Genomic DNA, 24,147 nt, shown 5'->3' on the forward strand with positions numbered 1-24,147 from the left:
AGCCAACGGCACTTTAGGAAAGTTAAAATTTAGAGCAGCGTTACTCACGCCAGAACAGAGCTCCTGGGAACCCAAATTCCAGCTACTCTCCTACAGAAAAGCAACTTTTATTTCCATCCTTGCACCTCAGGGAAACGAATAGCTTACCCGTTTCTCTACCCCAGGGGAAGTCAAACTGCGGCCCTCCAGATGTCCATGGACTACAATTCCCAGGAGCCCCTGCCAGCATTCGCTGGCGAATGCTGGCAGGGGCTCCTGGGAATTGTAGTCCATGGACATCTGGAGGGCCGCAGTTTGACTACCCCTGCTCTACCCATTTCAACGCGGAATCTACCTGCCAACCACCAGCTCATCAGGCGAGGGTAAATTGTATTTATTTGCGCCTTACTTGTCTCCCCAGCAGGGACCCAAAGCAACTTACACTATTCTCATCTCCCCCATTTTATCCAAACAACAACAACCCTGTGAGGTAGGGTCAGGCTGAGAGGGTGTCCAAGGTTACCCTGCAAGTTTCCATGTCATGAGTGGGGATTCCAACCTGGACCTCCCAGGTGCAAGATCAGGTTTCTCAGCCAGAGTTTCATGAGAGCCTGGGGTTTCCTGACAGCCCTGGAAGGGTTTCCCAAATGGGTGGGAGTAAATTAATCTTAACCACTAGTGGTTCTAATATTTGGGGAAAGCTACTGTGGGAGGAGTGTGTCCAGACCGTATCCAGCTGTCCGAACTCCACTTACGTCTGGACACATTCCACGGGCCAATCCGGGCATGGCTGGATTGGGTTGGCCCCTAGAGCGCCTGCCCCCACAAGGATGTTTCAGGGGTTTCTCAATGGTACACAACTTGAAAATGGCTGTCCCAGGCTGACCTGGCTCTCTCCTTCTCTTTTTGAAACACGGGCAAGTGTTCAACTGGGGAGCAGCGCTCTGAAGAACTACAGGTTAGCTAGTCAAAGGGCCACGTGCAGCAGCTCCTGGGCCACTGAGTGAGTATTGCTGACACAGGGCGTTTAAAAAAGCATGTTAACAGAACTTTTTGAGGAAATCAAAGTCCAGCTGGCTTAATTCCTCTCACTCTGTCCTGTAAGGTAAAGGTAAAGGTATCCCCTGTGCAAGCACCGAGTCATGCCTGACCCTTGGGGTGACGCCCTCTAGCGTTTTCATGGCAGACTCAATACGGGGTGGTTTGCCAGTGCCTTCCCCAGTCATTACCGTTTACCCCGCAGCAAGCTGGGTACTCATTTTACCGACCTCGGAAGGATGTTTGTTGTTATAGGATTATTCCTGTTGCATTTCATCTGATATATTCACTGAGTTTGACGCGTTGGTCTTGTTTTTGTTCCCCGTGAACCGCCCTGAGCCTTAGGGGAGGGCGGTATATAAATGAAATAAACTAATAAATAAGGAAAAGGGCTTCATGAGCTCTCATTTTCATATGCAGCCATATACATTTTCTACTTGAAAAACAACATTAACTGTACCACCGAAACACGTTAGCCCAGTGGTCCCCAACCCTCTGTCCGGGGACCAGTACTGGTTCGTGGATCAGTCAGTACCGGGCCGTGGCTCCTCCTTGTCCTCCTCCCCAGCTGCTGCCTCAGGGGCTGCCCTGCTACTCTGCCGCCGGCTCACCTTTGGTGCTCTCCGGCAGCCGCCATGGCTGGTGCTCCCCCTCGGTGTGGCACTGCACAGATGCTGCTGGCAGCGCCCCCCAGCGGGCAGCGGGAAGTTAGGGGCACCAGCGGGAAAGCAAGCGGAGCAGGGGCTCAGGCGGCAGTGGTGACGTCCCTCAGCAAAAGACTACCCCCCCCCGGGCCTCAGTAAAATTGTAACATGTTGACTGGTCCCCGGTGATAAAAAGGCTGGGGACCACTGCGTTAGCCCATGTGGACGGAGTAACTCTAGGATGGTGCCACAAAAGATACTACTAGGCATTTGGGAGCAAAGGAGATAAATCACAAGGACTGATCAGCAGATACCCTGGAAAGGAGCACTGAAATATATTATTATATTATTGCTGTCATGCTTCAGGGTTGTTTGTTTTGGCGCTTCCAGGGAACAACTTAGAATGCCATAAAAATGTGTGATGCTGGTTTGACTAAGGACTTTGGGGAGCCACAGAAGCTGCATCTGCACAACGCACATCGCAACGGCTCTGTAAATGCTTGCTCGGAAAAGCTACAGCCTGCACTATCTCCAGCCTGAGAATACTTAGGAAGTCTGTTTAATGAGCCAGTCCCAAGCCTGGCATTGGGTAATTCTGCCATCTGTTATTTTCAGTCTAAATAGGGAACATGAAAACAGCTACCCAGCTGCACTCTATGCTTTGTGCTTCAGTGGATGTCTGTAGAGCCGGCCTTGTCAAAATGGAGGTCAACGTGCCTGGCGGACAGCTGGACAAGAACTTCCAAGCTGTTGTCAGAATCGGATCAGAACAACTAGATTTGATTCCAACAGCACTTCAGATGCCAGAAGATTTATTTGCTTATAAGCTTTTGAGAACTTTTGGAGACCAAGATGCAGGGGGAAAGGTTGGGGGAGCTTGGTCTGTTTAGCCTGGAGAGGAGGCGACTGAGAGGGGGATCTGATCACCATCTTCAAGTATTTAAAAGGCTGTCAAGTAGAGGATGGAGCAGAGTTGTTCCCTCTTGCCCCGGAGGGACGGACCAGAACCAAGGGGATGAAATTAATGCAAAAGAAATTCCATCTAAACCTCCAGAAGAAGTTCCTGACAGTTAGAGTGGTTCCTCACTGGAACAGGCTTCCTCGGGAGGTGGTGGGTTCTCCATCTTTGGAGAGTTTTAAGCAGAGGCTAGATAGCCATCTGACGGAGAGGCTGATTCTGTGAAGGTTCAAGGGGGTGGCAGGTTACAGTAGATGAGCGATTGGGATGTGAGTGTCCTGCATAGTGCAGGGTGTTTGACTAGATGACCCAGGAGGTCCCTTCCAACTCTGTGATTCTATATTCCGTCTAAACATCTGGAAGAAGTTCCTGACAGTTAGAGTAGTTTCTCAGTGGATCAGGCTTCCTCAGGAGGTGGTGGGTTCTCCATCTTTGGGGATTTTTAAACAGAGGCTGGAGAGCCATCTGATGGAGAGGCTGATTCTGTGAAGGTTCAAGGGGGTGGCAGGTGACAGTGGATGAGCGAGAGGGTTGGGAGTGTCCTGCACAGTGCAGGGGGTTGGACTAGATGACTCAGGGGATCCCTTCCCACTCTAGGATTCTATGAGAGTCAAAGCTCCCTTGATGTTTTGGCTCTTGAATGCTTCTACCTGAAAAGGCTTTAGGGTCTCTAAGGTGCTCCTGGACTACCATCTAGTTGTTCTACTGCGGTCCAACCTTCTGAAACTGATCAGAACAAAATTCTACAGTGAACAATTAAAGATCATTAACAGGAGAGGAGCATAGTTGTTTTAACAGGGACAAAATATCAGCAGCATACGGAGAGAGAGAGAATTGCTCAGCTCTTGGTCAGAATGCCTCACTTTGCTTCCTCCAAAGGCTGCACAAACAACCCGTGCCCCGTAACTGGTACATAAAGAGGAAGATGCAAAGCAAGCAGCAACCGCACTCACAAAAGAATAAGGCCAAGCGGTTCACGGATGATGCCCCTGAAACAGCTTGTTAGTTCTATGCCAGATCACTGGACAAGGATGCCCACACCATTAAAAAAGCATGCATTGGGAGTGTGTGGGAGAATCATCATTCCCCCCCCCCCCCCAGATTCTTTAAAATGCAAGAATAGTTCCAAGTGTGCTCGGGAGTAGTGAGTGGTTTATACACAATACAATCCATGTTGAAAATCCATGCAGTGTATAGCAACCAAAGAAGATTCCTGGCTGAAGGGAAGGCAAAATAATTACCCAAACTGGAGAGACAGTGGGAGGAAGGGCTCAGGGGTGTCACCAAGGCCTATTATGCACGGCCGCTGAAATGGCGGCATGGAGAATGCGGAGGAGGAAGAAGCGGAGCAAACCGCTTACACCCGGGACGGAACACAACGGCGGCAAAACCCAGAGCAGCCGATTATGCATGCAGCTACTCCGGAGCCACTTCTGGTTGCGCCCTGGTCCTGGGAAGCTCCACTTTCTTCCACATCTCGCTAACGCGGCTGTTTCAGCGGCATACGTTGACTCTGCGCCCGGTTGCCGCCTGCAGCGTGCATAATTGGTGATTTTAGCAGCTGCCATTCCACCCTGAATGCAGACCTTCCACTCCATGCATAATGGGCCCAAGTGATCTTCAGAACGGGCCAGGAAAACCAGCAAGTTGCCCAAGGAAAGGCCAAACTATATTTTTGGCCATTTTCATAAGCAACGCCCGCCCGCCCAGAAGCAAACTTTCTTGGTCTTAAACTTTGTTCATCCGCAAACTCAATCCTGACAGTGTCGTACCTGTTTGTTCTTGTACTTCTTCAGGTATCTCGGGGAGACCAGGCATTCGGGATTGATGTCCAGCGTGACCTGTTCTGCAATTATCTGTGGATCTGGATTCAGGTGCTGCATTTTCAGGAAAGATAAGATGTTCTGGACTTCCAGGTTATACGAACTGTCCGCCATGGTCTTGCCCTTGGAGGCCAAACGGCACGCGGCCATCCAGTGCGCATACTGCTTTTCCTGCGATTTAAAGGGGAAAGGAGGTGCTCGTTAGACGGGGCCTTTGTTGTGTCTCATCCTGTTTCCAACAATTCTTTAGTCGATTCAATGGCAAGAAGAAAAGTTCAAGAGCTGAACGCTCTTGGGAAGAAGCCAAGGCAGCGATGCAAAAACCCAAAGGAACACAAAGGAGCTGGGGACCAAAGGGCACCTTGAACATACTGAAGCAATACAATAATACCTTTTGTTTCATGAAACGGAGCTGTGCTTACCTGTAACTTTTGTTCATCAACTGGTCTGCTGTGCAGTCTTCCATGGGGTCTGCACAGTCGTGGGCCAGCTGTGGAAGAGCTAACTAACTTTGCAAAAGATCTTTCTAGAGCAAGAGAGTGCTTCTCCCCATGCCTTTTTTCGGTGTATCCAATTCCCCACCCCAAAGGGTCATATGACAGGGGTGGGGTGAACACTCTTCCCTCCCTTTGACCCAGTGAGGACTGAAATTGACATGAAACAATGAGCAGTCCACAGCGGGAAAAGGAGGGAGGGATGTGTGCCTGCACAGAAGGCCACTCAGTGAACGACGATTACAGGCAAGAACAACCCTGATTTCATTATCGTGGCTTCATATAGTCCAGGGGTAGTCAAACAGTGGCCCTCCAGATGTCCATGGACTACAATTCCCAGGAGCCCCTGCCAGCGAATGCATTCTGCTCAGGAGTGGTTGGCCCATATCTCCACTATATGATTCAATAGGGTAGATCAGGGGTAGTCAAACTGCGGCCCTCCAGATGTCCATGGACTACAATTCCCAGGAGCCCCTGCCAGCATTCGCTGGCAGGGGGCTTCTGGGAATTGTAGTCCATGGACATCTGGAGGGCCGCAGTTTGACTACCCCTGATATAGTCCCACACAGGAGACAAGCAAGCTCACTCACCGAAGAGGATGATAAGCAGAAAACAGACCAAAGAACCGCTTTCCCAACAGCTGTCTCCTTTTCAGTGTCCACATTCACAGAGTTGTACTGAATGAAGGTGGACAGCATGGACCACTTTTGCAGTCCATCTAGCAACAACTGGGTCAGGAAGACTGCTGAAAAAGCTTGAGCTCTGGTGGAGGGCGACTATGCAGTTCCCATGTGGGACTGGCACAGAAGCCACGACAATGAATGAACAGTGGTTACACTTAGTGTGGATACAAAACAGTGAGCTTACAGCTGACTGCCACAGGAAACCTAAAGAAAGGGTCCCCAACCTGTTTTGAGCCTGTGGCCACCTTGGAACTCTTATACAGGGGAGGGTGTACAGCCACAAAACGGCAGCCACAGGAAATGGAAACAGCCCAAAATGGCTGCTATGGTGACCTTCAGTCACACTGTGAAGACCCTTTGGCTGTGGTGGTGGCTGCCATCACTTCGTCATGCTGCCAAAACAATGTTTTAAAAAATCTGCACAGCCAATCAACTCAACAATGACCCATCTGAAGTTTTGCTAGGTAAAAGCCCCACCTGACCCATCGCACTTTCTCAAAACACCTGGACAACAGGAAAAGTGTCAGAGGGGCCACATGTAGGGGACCCCTGACTTAAAGTTAAGGTGGGTTTCTATCCATTTCTTAACCTGTTGCTATGAAATTATGAGAGACTGGGAAACGGGGAGGGAGAGGTGCCAAAAAAAAAGACCTCCCATTGGGAAGGAAAGGAAAGATTTAAGCCAAGAGGAAACAGATGTGTAATTCCTCCAATGTGACAATGATCAGAAATATGGCAGTTCAAAAACACTTCCCCCCTTTTAATTTTTACAACTGTCCTGCAAATCAGGTCAGCGTTATCACCCCAATATTATAAACGTGGGCTAAGACAGAAAGAGAGGGCCTAATTCATTTACAGTCTAGTCTGCCTCTTTCTTAGGTATTCATGGATTGCCTAAGGCTAATGAACATCCTAGCAGAGGTCGTCACAGGTATGTATAAATGTAGTCTGGGGGGGTTTTTTTGTTAACATTTTTAATGGCATATTTCGAAGCAAGAAACTAATTGTTCCCTACAGGCAGAAAAAGAAATTCAAAGGAAAAAAAAATAAACCGCTCACAGTGATCCAAGGCTGGGCGATATCCCCTGGAGAGCTCCCTGACTTAGGTATTTTATTTAAAACATTTATTAGCTGTCTTGATTGATTATTAAAAAGGACCTTAAAAACCACAATTCAAAATCTCCTATTATGACTGCCAACAAATAAAAACTAAAATCAGAGTCCAGTAGCACCTTTAAGGGTGCTTGCACTCGAAAGCTCACGCCCTGAAGAAATCTTTGTTGGTCTTAAAGGTGCTACTGGACTCTGATTTTATTGTGCTACTTCAGACCAACACGGCTACCCATTTAAATAAAAATTAAGTTAAATGAGCCTCTTGTGGCGCAGAGTGATAAGGCAGCAGACATGCAGTCTGTAAGCTCTGACCATGAGGCTGGGAGTTCAATCCCAGCAGCCGGCTCAAGGTCGACTCAGCCTTCCATCCTTCCGAGGTCGGTAAAATAAGTACCCAGCTTGCTTGCTGGGGGGTAAATGGTAATGACTGGGGAAGGCACTGGCAAACCACCCCGTATTGAGTCTGCCATGAAAACGCTGGAGGGCATCATTCCAAGGGTCAGACATGACCCAGTGCTTGCACAGGGGATATCTTTACCCTTACCCTTTTAAGTTAGTTAAACACAGTCCTAAATAAAACCATCTTCACTGCCTTCTGAATATTAAAAGTGAGGGGGCCAGGCAGATACCCCTCCTTGGGGAGGCAGTTCCAAAATTATGGGGCTGCCACCGAAAAGGCTCTCTCTCATGAGCCCACCAGAAGAGCTTCTTTGATTGGTGGGATGGTCAGGAGGGCCTCTCCCATCCTCCAGATCCCTAGCACAAAGTGTCATGTTGAGAGTCTGAAAGCCCCCCCAAACAGCAAGAACGGAGGTGCAGCAAGGCAGCTGTTCACACTTACATTATCACAACGGAGCCAGATTTCATTCATGCCCTCAGCGACAGGGATGAGGAGCTTGATGTTAAACTTCTGGCCGGAAATGTTGACATCCGGAGTCACCTCACAGCCTACAACGAAAAGGAAGCTGGAGATAATACGCTGCCTGTGGATGTGGCAAATGGTCTACACAGTGCAGAGGGAAACTACCTCCTGTTGGGTGTTAGAAGATGATTTGGATAAAGATGATGTGAGCAGGGGAGGAGATCAGAGGTTTCAGCAATGGGACAGCTGGCCCATTAAGAAGAAGAGCTGGTGTTTTTTATACCCTGCTTTGTCAGGTAATAAAAAGCAGTTTATAATTGCCTACCCTCCCTCTCCCCAGAACAGATACCTTGTGACGTAGGTGAGGCTGAGAGAGGGTGGAGAGAAGCGTGACTGGCCCAAGATTGCCCAGCTGGCTGTTTATGGAGAAGGAGTGGGGAATCAATCAAACCCAGTTCTCCAGATCAGAGCAACCGCTCTTAAACACTACACCAGTGGTAGCCAAACTGTGGCTTTCCAGGTGTCCATGGACTACAGTAACCCCTGCCCACTGGGGTCTGGCTCATGGTAATTGTAGTCCATGGATATCTGGAGAGCCTCAGTTTGGCCACCCCTGCACTACACCAAGTTGGCTCTCAAAGCAAAAGGGAAAAGAAGACACACAACAAGCATTCTCATCTAGACTAGGATGACAGACAACAAGTGATCTTAAGACTATTAATAACTGGTTTGCTGGATCAGACCAATGGCCCCTCTCACCCAGTATCCTGCTTTGCCCAGCCAAGCACCATGGGAAGCTGACAGGTCAAGGCATGGCAAAATAATCCATGCATGTTACCTCCCCACAAGCAATTCTTTGAACGGAAGGAACTGCTAAATAGTGCTCAAGTTGTTAATGACAGATGCTGAAGTGACCTGCCCGGAAGCTCCCAGAAACCTGATCTCCTCTCCCTCTCCCTTCCAAATCTGGATACAATGGAAAGTACACTCAGCAGGTGACCAGAGGTGCAGCAAAGCCAGCCTGCGGCCACAGAGAGAGGTTCAAACCAGCACAATTACGGAATAGCCTCACCAGGGAGGGGCACTTGGCTCCATCGCTTCCCCCTGCTTTTGGGGACAGCTGGAGACAATTTAATTTAGGACTGCATTGGGTGGCAGCAGCCCCAAACTGTGATTTTACATTTTGGTTTTTAATGTGTTTTTTTTAAGTATTCTGTTTTATGTATATCATTTATACAGTAAGCCACCTTCATCTCCTTAAGAAAGGCAGCTTATGAATGCTTAAAATAAGTAACTGAAAACAAATAAAGGAAAACTCACTGGCAGGGAAGACTAAGGCAGGGGAGAATCAGCTTATCCTAAAAGGATCTCAGTGATTAATCAGTAAGGAGTAGCGTCTACCAGGTAAACATTTCTATGCTCATTTCTTTTATTCAAAGAAAATCCATCCTTTCCCATTATACCAGCTGGCTCCGAAAAATAATACTGTCGACAATAGCGGTCACTAGCAGTCTAATTCAGTGTAAGGCAGGTTCAGGTGTTCAAGATAAAATGGAAGAGGGAGGAAGCAACGTGGCTGGGAAGGAAATCACAGTACAAATAAAATAATACACAAAATCATACCATAACTCAAGCTAGATTGAGGGGATGGGTGAGAACATAAGGAGAGCCCTGCTGGGTCAGACCAGGGGTCCATCCAGTCCAGCCTCCTGTCTCACACAGGGGCCAGCCAGTTCCTCTGGAGGGCCAGCAACAGGGCAGAGAGGCCGAGGCCTTCCTAAGGACATCAGGAGAGCCCTGCTGGGTCAGACCAGGGGTCCATCCAGTCCAGCCTCCTGTCTCTCACAGGGGCCAGCCAGTTCCTCTGGAGGGCCAGCAACAGGGCAGAGAGGCAGAGGCCTTCCTAAGGACATCAGGGGAGCCCTGCTGGGTCAGACCAGGGGTCCATCCAGTCCAGCCTCCTGTCTCACACAGGGGCCAGCCAGTTCCTCTGGAGGGCCAGCAACAGGGCAGAGAGGCCGAGGCCTTCCTAAGGACACCAGGGGAGCCCTGCTGGGTCAGACCAGGGGTCCATCCAGTCCAGCCTCCTCTCTCACACAGGGGCCAGCCAGTTCCTCTGGAGGGCCAGCAACAGGGCAGAGAGGCCGAGGCCTTCCTAAGGACATCAGGAGAGCCCTGCTGGGTCAGACCAGGGGTCCATCCAATCCAGCCTCCTGTCTCACACAGGGGCCAGCCAGTTCCTCTGGAGGGCCAGCAACAGGGCAGAGAGGCCGAGGCCTTCCTAAGGACACCAGGGGAGCCCTGCTGGGTCAGACCAGGGGTCCATCCAGTCCAGCCTCCTCTTTCACACAGGGGCCAGCCAGTTCCTCTGGAGGGCCAGCAACAGGGCAGAGAGGCCGAGGCCTTCCTAAGGACATCAGGGGAGCCCTGCTGGGTCAGACCAGGGGTCCATCCAGTCCAGCCTCCTCTCTCACACAGGGGCCAGCCAGTTCCTCTGGAGGGCCAGCAACAGGGCAGAGAGGCCGAGGCCTTCCTAAGGACATCGGGGAGCCCTGCTGGGTCAGACCAGGGGTCCATCCAGTCCAGCCTCCTCTCTCACACAGGGGCCAGCCAGTTCCTCTGGAGGGCCAGCAACAGGGCAGAGAGGCCGAGGCCTTCCTAAGGACATCAGGAGAGCCCTGCTGGGTCAGACCAGGGGTCCCTCCAGTCCAGCCTCCTGTCTCACACAGGGGCCAGCCAGTTCCTCTGGAGGGCCAGCAACAGGGCAGAAAGGCCGAGGCCTTCCTAAGGACATCAGGGCAGTTTGGTGTAGTGGTTAGGTGTAGGTTAGGTTTGGTGTAGTGGAGGTTTGGTGTAGTGGAGAGCCAGTTTGGTGTAGTGGTTAGGAGTGCTGACTTCTAATCTGGCATGCCAGGTTCGATTCTGCACTCCTCCATATGCAACCAGCTGGGTGACCTTGGGCTCGCCACGGCACTGATAAAATTGTTCTGACCGGGCAGTGATATCAGTGCTCTCTCAGCCTCACTTACCCCACAGGGTGTCTGTTGTGGGGAGAGGAAAAGGAAGGCGACTGTAAGCCGCTTTGAGCCTCCTTCGGGTAGGGAAAAGCGGCATATAAGAACCAACTCTTCTTCTTCTTCTTCTTCATCAGGGGAGCCCTGCTGGGTCAGACCAGGGGTCCATCCAGTCCAGCCTCCTCTCTCACACAGGGGCCAGCCATTTCCTCTGGACGGCCAGCAACAGGGCAGAGAGGCCGAGGCCTTCCTAAGGACATCAGGGGAGCCCTGCTGGGTCAGACCAGGGGTCCATCCAGTCCAGCCTCCTCTCTCACACAGGGGCCAGCCAGTTCCTCTGGAGGGCCAGCAACAGGGCAGAGAGGCCGAGGCCTTCCTAAGGACATCAGGAGAGCCCTGCTGGGTCAGACCAGGGGTCCCTCCAGTCCAGCCTCCTGTCTCACACAGGGGCCAGCCAGTTCCTCTGGAGAGCCAGCAACAGGGCAGAAAGCCCGAGGCCTTCCTAAGGACATCAGGAGAGCCCTGCTGGGTCAGACCAGGGGTCCATCCAGTCCAGCCTCCTGTCTCACACAGTGGGCAGCCAGTTCCTCTGGAGGTCTAAGAACAGGACATAGAGGCCTTCTCCTGTCGTGGCCTCCTGGCTCTGGGATTCAGAGGATTAGTGCCTCTGAACGTTGAGGTTGCTTGGGAGAATGACTCGGCCAATCCTCCTTCCTTCCCTGACTTTTTTTCCTCCTTTTTGCTGAGCCAGGATTCCAACACATTGCAAGTCTGTCATCTGAGGAACTCCAAGTAGCTATTAGGCATGTGGGGGTGATAAGAACTGACAGCTGAATGGCACAGGAGGCCGCAAATGTGTGAACCGCAACACGGGAACCAAGTCAAATTTCTCCACAACTAAAAATATGAATTTATTCTGAGAGCGTGCAAAGCAGAAAGGCCAGGCTCCCAAACATCTGTGTGGATGTGAACGAACATCTGTACACTGGGACAAGTGCATGCCTGTTGCAGTCTGAATGAAGGGGCATAGCAGAGGTAGCCAAACTGTGGGTCTCCAGAGGTCCATGGACTACAATTACCATGAGCCCCTGGTGTACAGCCTGGAGATATGGTTTGGAAACAGACGCAGAAGTAAATTTCTGCCAAAAGTCTTTGGGGTTCACAACCGCAGAATGTGTGCAATCCAGACAATTTCCACTGCTACATATTTCAGCAGGACCTTAACAGCTGCAGCTAGTAAAAGCCTTGAGGAGTATAAGTCAAGCTTTCTCAACCAGGGCTATATGAAACCCTAGAGCAGGGGTAGTCAGCCTGTGGTCCTCCAGATGTCCATGGACTACAATTCCCATGAGCCCCTGCCAGCATTTGCTGGCAGGGGCTCATGGGAATTGTAGTCCATGGACATCTGGAGGACCACAGGCTGACTACTCCTGCTCTAGGGTTTCATGAAGCCCTGGAAGGGTTTCCTTACCTGAATGGGTGGGAGTTAAATTAATTGTTAATACATCTTTCAAATTTGTTAAACATTTATCGAGGGATGCGACCATATATGGCCATGTCGACCCACCCACCCCTTCCAAAATGGCCAATGGTGGGCCTGGAGGGGGTGGGAACGGGAGGGGCCCCGGGTGGGCGTGGCCACAGCGCTGCTTCCCAACCAGCTTCTTCATGATCGCGCCACTTTTGGGGTTTTGCCAAGCCTGAAAAACGTTTCGGGGGTTTCTCAATGGTAAAAAAAGAATTAAGAAAGACTGATATAAGGGGTGAAGGGTATGCAATTGTGGCTTTAGTTTCCTCTTCCCTCCTGACAAACTCAAGACTTAACTTGCACAGTTTTAACCAGTGGTTGGCTGGGAGCTGACAGGGCAGACACGACCCCAGTATGGTGTACTCATGGGGACTGCATAACCACTTAGAACAGGGGTAGTCAAACTGCGGCCCTCCAGATGTCCATGGACTACAATTCCCAGAAGCCCCTGCCAGCATTCGCTGGCATGGGCTTCTGGGAATTGTCGTCCATGGACATCTGGAGGGCCGCAGTTTGACTACCCCTGACTTAGAACCATGCATAAAGGCTTTTAATACAACCCTCCAAGGAAGGCGATAGAGCAATCAGTTTTCTTGGAAGGAGGGAGTCCATTTCTGAGGCCTCTTCCAGCCCTTCCTGCGGAATTCTTTTACTGTTCAGTCAGCAGCGGCTCGGTGAAAAAAAAGCTCCCAAAAAGGTATTCCCGTGCTGTCCTTCCCCAGCTCAGATCTTCGTAGCTACAGAATGAGGTCATTTGGCAGCTGCTCTGGTTCTGCCTCAAAGGCTTAAAAAAAAAAAAAAGAGCGGGGGGGATTTCTGATTATCAGTCATGCCTGTCATTTCACAGTGCTCCAAGACTGAATATTTTACTGCTGAATATGAGAAGAGCTGGTAGCCTTAGGAATCTCGGATGCAGCAAGCCTTCCTTGCAAAGGGAACAAAGTGCATGTGTGCGTACTGGACTGGGGGCGGGGGTGGGATGTCTCAAATGACAAGGAAATTCTGCAAGACCACTGCTCTCGGTTTATGAGCCTGCGTTCCTAATGCTTTTGCCAAAGTTCTTTATTGCACAAACTTTGAACTGGCATGGCTGGCTTCTGCTTCGCTCTGGTGTCTGTTCTGCAGGAGCAAAATGAGACCATTCCAGAAGCACAGAAAGGCCTTGGACCCCCTTTTTATTGCAGCACAATTAGATTACGGTTTCATCTTAACCCTCCAGAAGAAGAGTTGGTTTTTATACCCCGCTTTTCAGTGTCCGAAGGCGTCTCAGGGTGACTTACGATCGCCTTCCCTTCCTCTCCCCACAACAGGCACCTTGTGAGGTAGGTGGGGCTGAGAGAGCTCTGACTGAACTGCTCTGTGAGAACAGCTCACTGCAGAGTTATGACATTTAAGTAGGAATCATAGAGTTGGAAGGGACCTCCTGGGTCATCTAGTCCAACCCCCTGCACTATGCAGGACACGCCCAACCCTCTCGCTCACCCACTGTCACCTGCCACCCCCTTGAGCCTTCCCAGAATAAGCCTCTCCGTCAGATGGCTCTCCAGCCTCTGCTTTAAAACCTCCAAAGATGGAGAACCCACCACCTCCCGAGGAAGCCTGTTCCACTGAGAAACCGCTCTGACTGTCAGGAACTTCTTCCAGAGGATTAGACAGAATTCAGAATCACAAGGTTGGAAGGGCCCTCCTGGATCATCTAGTCCAACCCCCTGCACTGTGCAGGACACCCACAACCCTCTCGCTCACCCACTGCAACCTGCCACCCCCTTGAACCTTCATATTGAATGTGAGACTCTACTCTGACATACCCCACCGTAATGTCAAAATTAAGGGGAACATTTTTTTTTGGGGGGGGGGTTGTGCATATCATAAAGCGCCTGACCACTGTACCCAATGTTACCGCAGACAAAGTAGAGGCAGCGTCCCACAGCTGCACGTGTGCCTCACCTCTCAAGTTCATCTGGTGAGCTGGAGTCCCGCTGGATTCTTCTTTGCTCTTGTAACAAGAGATAGATGTGTCTTTGAAGGTGCACCAATACTGCTTGTAGCCCTTGAGGGTCAGTTTCTTTGGCCTGTCAAATAAAACTCTCGGTTAGGCTGATTGAGGTAGAACCCTAGAGTGGGAAGGGGCCATACAGGCCATCTAGTCCAGCCCCCTGCTCAACGCAGGATTAGCCCTAAGCATCCTAAAGCATCCAAGAAAAGTGTGTATCCAGCCTTTGCTTGAAGACTGCCAGTGAGGGGGAGCTCACCACCTCCTTAGGCAGCCTACTCCACTGGTGAACTAATTTTGTGGCAATCTGAATAGTAATTTTGGGGCGATCTGAATGGAATCGTGCACCCCTATTCTCGACTTCCTTGCATTTCACAAGTCTCGTGCACAGCCTTCCGACTTAAACGGACTATCGTTTATAGCCATGCAGAACCAAAAAACGTGCCTTCCTATATCGCTGGTGTAGTCAAACTGTGGCCCTCCAGATGTCCGTGGACTACAATTCCCATGAGCCCCTGCCAGCGAATGCTGGCAGGGGCTCATGGGAATTGTAGTCCATGGACGTCTGGAGGGCCGCAGTTTGACTACCCCTGCTTTATCGGGTCAATTCATCTCATGTTGGGTCCTCCTCTTTCTTTAATATTACTGCCTTTCATGGCACATTACTGTCTTTCTGTATCACAGGCCAGCTTCCTCCTTTTCAATCCTGTTTCTAAAGTTTGCTTATTATATTGGGATCCTGTCCTTCCTCTGAAGAAGACAGGGACGGAAACACGGTTAGCCCATTTTAAACCATCCGCAAGTTAATCTCAGGGAGAATGTGTGACCTGCCCGAGCCACTCCGTGGGCTTCACGTCTGGATTTAAACTCAGCTCTTTCTAAGTCCAAGTTTAGCACTCTGTCCACGACACGATACGGACTTCTACCTTAAGACTGGAGTTCAGACAACAGAACCGAATTTACAAGAAGCAAATATACCCAGGAATTAATGGGAAAGCAGTGCCATGTCACCTCCAAAATATAAGAAGACGGCACAAAAGTAACTTGCTGTTGCATGCAAGAAGAAGAAGAAGAGTTGGTTCTTATATGCCGGTTTTCCCTACCCGAAGGAGGCTCAAAGCGGCTTACAATCACCTTCCCTTTCCTCTCCCCACAACAGACACCCTGTGAGGTGGGTGAGGCTGAGAGAGCCCTGATATCACTGCTCGGTCAGAACAGTTTTATCAGTGCCGTGGCGAGCCCAAGGTCACCCAGCTGGCTGCACGTGGGGGAGCGCAGAATCGAACCTGGCATGCCAGATTAGAAGTCCACACTCCTAACCACGACACCAAGCTGGCTCTTGATGTTTTCCCAAGTAAGAGTCTTGTGCAGCAAGCTGGCTTGTGTGTTTCGGTTCTCTTTCCTTGCCACTGCTTTTCCCATACAGACTTCTACTGCAATGTTCCACATGCCCCTTTATACCAATTCCAGAGCTTTTTGTCATATCCTTAATTTGACGAGTATTCGTTTGCAAGAGACAGCTACAGCTGCCAAAACGTTCGTAAAAGTCCAGACACAATTGCTTCCAGCTTCCACATGCCTTAATCCAAGATAACGTTTCCCTTTTTTCTCCCTAAAATAAGAATAATACCTCAAAGTCCAAATAAATCTGACTTAAGAACAGCACCGTTTGCCTAAAGCTGGTCATTTCTGGCAGGCTGGCCGGAGCAAAAACAGCTGGAATGAGGCGCGTTTATTATCCGCCCACAGATTCAATGAAGCCCAAAATACCTGACTAATAGTTCCAGCTGTAAACACAGCCCCTTAATCTGAGGACAGCTTGCTAAACATTTCAGCAGCAGCTACAGATACTAAGAGCGTGTTAAGAGCGCGAGCATTCACCATGTGGTCTGTGCTCCCTCCTCCCACTCCTGGACTAGATTTTGGGGGGGTCAGTGTGGGTTGTAATCCACTATGTTTTTTCTAAATGTTTTTAGGAGTCTGTTTGTATATGGAGGAATGTCTGGAATGGTTTTAATAGGGTTTTTAACATGGATAAACTAACGCAACACGAGCAAGTTATGAGAGTGGTGGGCAATAAGTCCAAACAACAAATAAACAAATAAACAATAAAGAAGAACAGAAAAGGGCATCTCTTCAACTGAGCTAAAAAATAGGACTCAATGGTTCAGAAAGGGAGCATTAAAGTTTGTGCAGGCTGGCTCAGGGCAGTGTACCCAGATACTGAAATACATTATCAGTAGTAACAGGAACTTTTAAACTAATAAAAATGACAACTTAAAACAGGTTAAAAAACAGCAGCGATTATATATTATGAATTTTGCATTCTCCCCGAAATTCAAGTTGATCTGGGAGTGGTCAGTATGTAAGTAGATGGACCGATGAGTGGGTGGGGCCATAAATAGGTCGGTAGATGGATCACGACAGAATCAAGAGTCCAGGAGCACCTCTAAGACCAACAAAGATTTATTCAAGGTGTGAACTTTTGAGTACAAGCACTCTTCCTCAGACTAATGTGCTTGCACTCGAAATCTCCCGCCTTGAATAAATCTTTGTTGGTCTTAAAGGTGACAGTGGACTCTGATTCTGTTGTGATACTTCAAACCAACACGGCTACCCACTTGAATCTAGGTAGATGGATGTTACCTTTGGCCCCAACAATAATCTGACTAGAAGAAGAAGAAGAGTTGGTTTTATATGCCGCTTTTCTCTACCCGAAGGAGGCTCAAAGCGGCTTCCAGTCGCCTTCCCATTCCTCTCCCCACAACAGACACCCTGTGAGGGAGATGAGGCTGAGAGAGCCCAGAGATTACTGAAGAAGAAGAAGAAGAGTTGGTTCTTAGATGCCACTTTTCTCTACCCGAAGGAGTCTCAAAGCGGCTTCCAGTCGCCTTCCCTTTCCTCTCCCCACAACAGACACCCTGTGAGGCTGAGAGAGCCCTGATATCACTGCCCGGTCAGAACAGTTTTATCAGTGCCGTGGCAAGCCCAAGGTCACCCAGCTGGTTGCATGTTGGGGAGCGCAGAATCGAACCCGGCATGCCAGATTAGAAGTCCGTACTCCTAACCACGACACCAAACTGGCTCTCTAAGGCCAGTGCTGCAGTTCTGCCAACAGAGAATCACACACCTGTTTTCTCCTTCCATTAAACTCCTCAAAAGACATGGGAGCGCCACGTGGAGAAACATCTGTGCATCCTATTTTTTTTGCCACGCTGCACAGACCAGGCCGCTGCCTATACGGCCCTGTGCACAGGGCTCCGTATCACGTTACAGCTGAGGTAGGCCCACAGAGCTCTTTTACTGCAGGTGGGAAGAGAAAGGAGCTTTTCCACAAGGCCAACAACTGCGATGCATCGTTTCAGAGGGCAGCTATGTCGGTCTGCAGTGGAACAGTTACCTTTGAGGCCAGCAGCACTGGAGAGATCAACAAGAGATTCAGGGCCTAAGCTTCCGAAAGTCCACACTGCCTCTCGTCAGACACTGAACGCGGGGCAGAGCAAGATTCGAGTCAAGCAGCATCTTTAAGGGGCAATGAAAAGAAAGGGGGCTTTGACATGAAAACGAATGGCCGGGGAATCCTGTTGTTGCTCTTTCACTTGAATCTTGCTCTCCTGCTGCAGACTGAAGCCGCTAAGGATAGAAGGACTCAGAAGAAGGGTCTGCTGCCCTTTTTAACGCAAGCAAGGGGCTCGGGTAATTCAGGAAATGCGTGTGGACGGGGGAACTGGGGGCGGAGGGACAGTTGATGAATATATTCCAAGCACAGAGACCACACATGCTGGAAATCAAGGTATCTTCCAAGAACCCTAGAGTTGAATGGGTCTACAGAGCCCATCTAGTCCCATCCCCTGCTCAGTGCAGGATCAGCCTCAAGCATCCAGGAGAAGGATCTGTCCAGCCGCTGCTTGAAGACGGCCAGTGAGGGGGAGCTCCCCACCTCCTTAGGCAGCCCCTTCCACTGCTGAACTAGACTCCTAGAATCCCAGAGTGGGAAGGGGCCATGGAGGCCATCTAGTCTCACCCCTGCTCAGTGCAGGATCAGCCTCCAGCATCCAGGAGAAGGATCTGTCCAGCCGCTGCTTGAAGACGGCCAGTGAGGGGGAGCTCCCCACCTCCTTAAGCAGCCCCTTCCATGGCTGAACTAGACTCCTAGAATCCTAGAGTGGGAAGGGCCATGCAGGCCATCCAGTCCCACCCCCTGCTCAGGGCAGGATCAGCCTCAAGCACCCAGGAGAAGGATCTGTCCAGCCGCTGCTTGAAGACCGCCAGTGAGGGGGAGCTCCCCACCTCCTTAGGCAGCCCCTTCCACTGCTGAACTAGACTCACAGAATCCTAGAGTGGGAAGGGGCCATGCAGGCCATCTAGTCTCACCCCTGCTCAGGGCAGGATCAGCCTCAAGCATCCAGAAGAAGGATCTGTCCAGCCGCTGCTTGAAGACGGCCAGTGAGGGGGAGCCCCCCACCCCCTTATTCACTCTGACTGCGAATATTTCTTTCCTGATATCCATCTAGTTTAACGCCATTACTGCAGGTCCTATCCTTTCAGTTAAAAGTTTCAGGCCTCCCAGCAATTAATCCAGCCTTACCAACTTTTTAACCCTCGAGAAACCCCTGACATGCTTCATACTTTGTGAAACGCCAGAAGTGGTGTGATTGTGCAGAATACAGGTGGGAAGCACAGCTGTCCACATGCCCACCTGGGGCTCCTCCCCTTCACAGGCCCATCGGCAATTTTGTTAGGGGGTGGGTGGGTCAACATTATATATGGTTGTACCCCCTGATAAATGCTTTGCACATTTTAAAAATATATTTAGGAATTAATTAAGTTCCAGCCATTCAGGAAGCTCTTCCAGCGCTGTCAAGAAACCCCCGGAGTTCGAAACAAACCCTGGTTGAGAAAGCCTGGCTTAATCTCAAGAACTGATAGGCAAATCGCAAAAACCAGTCTGTCTTGTGTTGTTCACAGCTTGGAGGGGCCTCTCCAGTTCTCATTTATCTCATGGCTAGATTGCCCAAACCAAACCATGCCCAGATGCGATCCGGGCCCAACTGGAGGAAGAACCTGTCATTCTTATTGCTGAGGAAGTTGCATTTTGCACGTGCATTTTGTGACGTTTGCAGCCAAGGCAGCAAAGAGTGAGCCTCCTGCCGGCAGAAAAGGTTCTAGGTGGTCTGTGACGCCAGAAGAAAAGAACTGCTTAAGTCAGTGGTTCTCCACCTTCCTAATGCCGTGACCCTCTAATGCAGTCCCTCCTGTTGTGTTGACCCCCAACCATAAACTTATGCAAGGGTTCTTTCACAGAAATGAAACCAAAACTCACCAATGGTGTGAAGATCCATTGCTCATGACTGTATATGTTTTTTTTTTCTTTCTGGGGTTTCTCAGTTCAGTTCTGCCTCTTGTACCACCAGGCCCATCTTACTCTTTTCTGCTGCTCCAGACAGACAAACGCTCAATCTAGATCAGGGGCAATCAAACTGCGGCCCTCCAGATGTCCATGGACTACAATTCCCAGGAGCCCCTGCCAGCGAATGCTGGCAGGGGGCTCCTGGGAATTGTAGTCCATGGACATCTGGAGGGCCGCAGTTTGACTACCCCTGATCTAGATCTACCCCACAAGGCTGTTGTGTGGATGGTGCCCCCCCCCAGCCAAACTGCTTGTCCTGCCATGATCCCTGTGAAAGGGTTGTTTGACCCCCAAAGGGGTCCCGACCCCAGGTTGAGAACCACTGGCCTAAGTAGATGTTCTGGAAGCTGCTTTAGGTTATAAGGTGCAGCGGAAGAATTCTCTTCTCACGAACCCAAAGCAGGCAAGCAGCGGTACTTACTTGAACACTTTGATGTAGTCAGCAAGCTCTGGGATGGACGTGATGTCACCCTGGGAACAAGAGAGCAGCTGTTACCATCCTGAGCCAGAACTGAGACTCACGCCAGGAGGGGCGGGCTGAGGAGGAGGGCCTGGGGGACAATGATTTAGCTTATTGGAGAGGGGGTCCTCGACCCAAGGAGGAAAATCAGAGCAACAGGGCCTCAAAAGGCTCACTGTCCAGGGGGTGCTGGACAGAAACTGGAAAGAGTTGCATACCGAGGGAAACCAGGGCAAAAATACCGCAATTAATAAATAATAATAAGAAGAATTGGTTCTTATATGCCGCTTTTCCCTACCCGAAGGAGGCTCAAAGCGGCTTACAGTCGCCTTCCCATTCCTCTCATAAATAAATGCCCATAGTTCAGGGGTGGGCAAACTGTGGCCCTCCAGATGTCCATGGACTACAATTCCCATGAGCTCCTGCCCACCCCTGCCATAGTTACTTCACTCAAATAGTCCGTTGTTCCGATTCATTCAAGAAAGTAGGGCAGAGTCTATATAAGCTGCAGGATGTTGGAAGTGTATCATTTGGCACTGAGGCGTCTCCTGCGAAGTCTTCCAGAGAGTCACGGGGAACTCTTCCATTTTGATCCCATTGGGGAGTGCTCCTGGGGCTTTCATGCCCCACCTTCTCTCTGCCCTGGGGAGTCTCAACACGACTGACCACCACTTTCCCTTCCACTCCCCACCAGGCCCCTTGTGGGGCTGAGAGCGCTCTAAGAGAACTGTAACTGGTCCGAGGAGTAGAAGCGGGGAATCCAACGCAGTTCTCCGGATCAGAGTCTGCTGCTCTTAACCATTACACCTTGCTGGCTACTAGCAAGCCCAGTGGATTGGGTAGCCACACCTTACGGTAGGGTGGAGAGAAGTTTATTCAAAGAAGGCTGACTGGTTGGGTCTTGATAACGTTCAGCAAAGCCCTTCTGCCTAAGCGACTGAGTTCAAACTTAAAAGTCACTTAGCACGGACTGGACGTTTTTCTAACGTGATGATATTGATTATGAGCACACCTGAAGCTGACTGATACAGAATCAGACAGAAGGCTAAATTGGGAGAGTCGAGAAGGGGATGGATGAATCACAGAGTTGGAAGGGGCCATACAAGCCATCTAGTGCAGTGGTCCCCCAATCTTTTTATCACCGGGGACCAGTCATCACTTGACAATTTTACTGAGGCCCGGGGGGGGGGTAGTCTTTTGCCGAGGGAGATCGCCACTGCCGCCTGAGCCCCTGCTCCACTTGCTTTCCCGCCAGTGCCCCTGACTTCCCACCGCCTGCTGGGGGCCGCTGCCAGCAGCATCTGCACAGTGCCATACCAAGGGGAAGCCCCAGCCATGGCAGCCGCTGGAGAGCACCAAAGGTGAGCCGGCAGCAGAGTGGCAGGGCAGCCCCCGAGGCAGCAGCCGGGGAGGAGGACAAGGAGGAGCCACGGCCTGGTATCAACTGATCCACAGACCGGGACAGGTCCCCGGACCGAGGGTTGGGGACCACTGATCTAGTCCATCCAACGCTCAGTGCAAGATCAGCTGAAAGCACCCATCAAGTTCTCTTTGCCGGCACCGATTATCTGGCCCTTTTAACAGGAGATGGGGGGCGTTGAGCCTGGGGCCTCCTGCATGCCAAACAAATGCCCTTCCATCACCTTTCGGTTTATAAATTCGACACAGCATCCGTGGACCGTGAGGATTCAAGAATCAGTTCTGCAAAAGACTGAGGTCTACGAAGGACTGGGCTTTGCCCACTGACACTCTCGTATGCCTTTCTCTCCTGTGCCTTGTCCTTAAAAGAGCAGATCTTGGTTCACGGGGGCAAACAACAGCCTTGCTTCAGGGGCTGCGGCTGAACTCCAAACCGCCTCCTCTGGCTGCAGATGCTGCTCATTCTTTCTTCTCTCGCTTTTCACAGCTGCTGAGAAATCAAAGGGCCCACGCCAACAGGCTCCTGCCGCCGCTGGCAAGGGCATTCCTGGGAACTTGAGAACTGAAGGGATGCAGATTTCGGCAGCTCTCGAGTTTCAGACAAAGGAATTCCTCCAGGTTGCATGCAGAGCCGAGCTCTGCCTTGCCGATGGAACGTTTTCTTTCTCCATCTGTCTAAATATGTGCACCGTTCCAGAGACGGGCTTAAGAGAGGACCGAAATGGACTTTCCCTGTCGAGGTTCAAAGTTCATGGTAGATCGACAAGAGCAGGAGCCATTCTGGCCGAGCCTGCAGGCCCTGCAGGGACTCCCTGACCTCAAGCTAGAGGCGGAAAGGTTTTCCGTCTCCCCAGGACCTCCTCCTCTCTTCCCAGACTCTCCCCGGTTGAGGAAGAGGCCCCGGATGACTTCTTCTTAGCCAGTTCCCAAAGCCTATTTAAAACAGGCCTGTGGATTCCTGCCCCGGGCTCCCTTCCCCATGAGTCTCTCTCTTAAACTGGGCCACCAAAGCAGGTAACACATACATAATAAAACATGCTGATTTTCTGCCCCTCATTATTTCTCCCCTGTTGTAATCCAGCTCACTACATTTCACGTTGTGAAACTGCCACTCTTAACCACTACACCAAGCTGGCTAGTTAACCTTTCAACAAGGATCAAGTGACAAAATGATTCAAGAGGGTTTCACCTAGTTCTACAAAACTGCAGATGCTGGCCTGGATCCTCAGCGACGCAAGTTAAGCCACACTCTAATTCCTCACCCACTGAGTAGTTAGGGGGGGTGTAACTACTTATACCCCTGCCTGCCTCCTGTGTGAATGTTTGCCTTATCACTGCCAGCCCCGCTATCAAAGGGGGGTCCTCAGGGTGGGGCCAAGCACACATATGCCAGGTCTTACCAGAATTGTGGACGTCTTCCCACCTTCCAGAGTGATCTCCAGGTCCGAAAGGGCAGCGTCCACTTCATCCACCTCTTTGTCACTGTTGTTCAAGTGGTTTTCGGAGGACGTGATTGACAGCTTGTTGATGTGGTACTGAAATGAAAGCACAGCAAAGGGAGGGATCAGCAAACAGATGGACGGGGGAGAGGGAAGCCCAACAAGACTGCCATGGCAGAAATCTTTAGCAAACAGAAGAACACGTGGATACAAACCCAGAGGCCACCCCTGACTCTCAAAATCTTACCTCTTCTACACCTGGAGAGCAAATGCAAGGGACAGAGATTTTCTGCCAGGAATAATCCAGGGCTCACAATCAATCAAATGGATAATTATGTTATCTCTCCCCTTGCTGCTTGCAACTCACCTGTTTATGTTGGCGAGGACATATGGCTCTGAAAAACTTTTATCAGAAAGCCTGGCAACCACACGGGACGACACAGCCCTGCTACTGTTTCTGCCCATTAAGACAGTTCATCAGAAGAGCCCTGCTGGATCAGACCAGCATCCTGCCCTACACAGTGGCCAACCAGTTGCTCTGGAGGGCCAACAGCACACCATGAAGGCCAAGGTTCATGTTTCCCTCTTGACTCTGGGATTCAGATGACTGCCTCTGAACATGGAGGTTCCACTTAGTCACCATGCCTAGTAACCTTGGATAGATTCGTCCAGGAATCTCTCTAGCGCCCTTTTTAAGCTGTTTATTCCTGTGGCTATTACAGAGGATGGTCCTCCAGCAGCTAATTCCACATTTTAATCATGCTCTGTGTAAAGAAGTATTTCCTTTTGTCAGTTGTGAACCTACTGCCCGTCGGTTCCACTGGACGCTCTCGGGTTCGAGTATTTTGGCAGAGGCAGAAAAAAATTAGCCTTGAAAATTCTCTCTACCCTGGGAATAATTTTATACAGCTTGATCATGTTCCCTCCCCACCCATCCCTGCAGAGTCTTCAGCCTTTCCTCATAAGGAGGGGGCTCTGACCCCCTCATCCTCCTGCTTGCCCCCAACTTCACCACCAGGATACACCCATGTGGCACATACATGCGAATCTGTCTGTATTCTGTCTTCTATTTATACCTCTACCCCATCTTTCTCCTGCAAGGTACCCCCAGGCAGCTTCTTAATAACAAAACCCACAATCAATTTAAAACCCACAATCAAAATATGTTTTAAAGAAACAGAACCCCGACATTAACAGCCTATTGGGGAGCCCTCACAAGGTGAGTTGACCCCTGGCTCACAGCCCTGCGTGAAAGTTCTGTCTTCCAACGTTTTCAACATCTTAATACAG

At 50.4% G+C, this 24,147-nt stretch overlaps 1 protein-coding gene across 7 annotated transcripts in view; it reads right to left on the minus strand.

Moving 5' to 3' along the window:
• Window positions 1–24,147, minus strand: part of FERMT2 (FERM domain containing kindlin 2) — a 126,259-nt gene that overhangs the window by 16,394 nt on the left and 85,718 nt on the right. For all 7 annotated transcript variants that reach the window (XM_077324072.1, XM_077324066.1, XM_077324067.1 and 4 more), the window contains 5 exons: window positions 22,819–22,953; window positions 19,961–20,010; window positions 14,084–14,208; window positions 7,574–7,680; window positions 4,392–4,613 (listed from right to left, as the gene is read on the minus strand). In XM_077324072.1, the coding sequence (XP_077180187.1) occupies window positions 4,392–4,613; window positions 7,574–7,680; window positions 14,084–14,208; window positions 19,961–20,010; window positions 22,819–22,953 (639 nt within the window). The remainder of the gene's footprint in view (window positions 1–4,391; window positions 4,614–7,573; window positions 7,681–14,083; window positions 14,209–19,960; window positions 20,011–22,818; window positions 22,954–24,147) is intronic.

This window comes from Paroedura picta, chromosome 2 (genome assembly GCF_049243985.1).
Source record: "Paroedura picta isolate Pp20150507F chromosome 2, Ppicta_v3.0, whole genome shotgun sequence".
NCBI lineage: Eukaryota > Metazoa > Chordata > Lepidosauria > Squamata > Gekkonidae > Paroedura > Paroedura picta.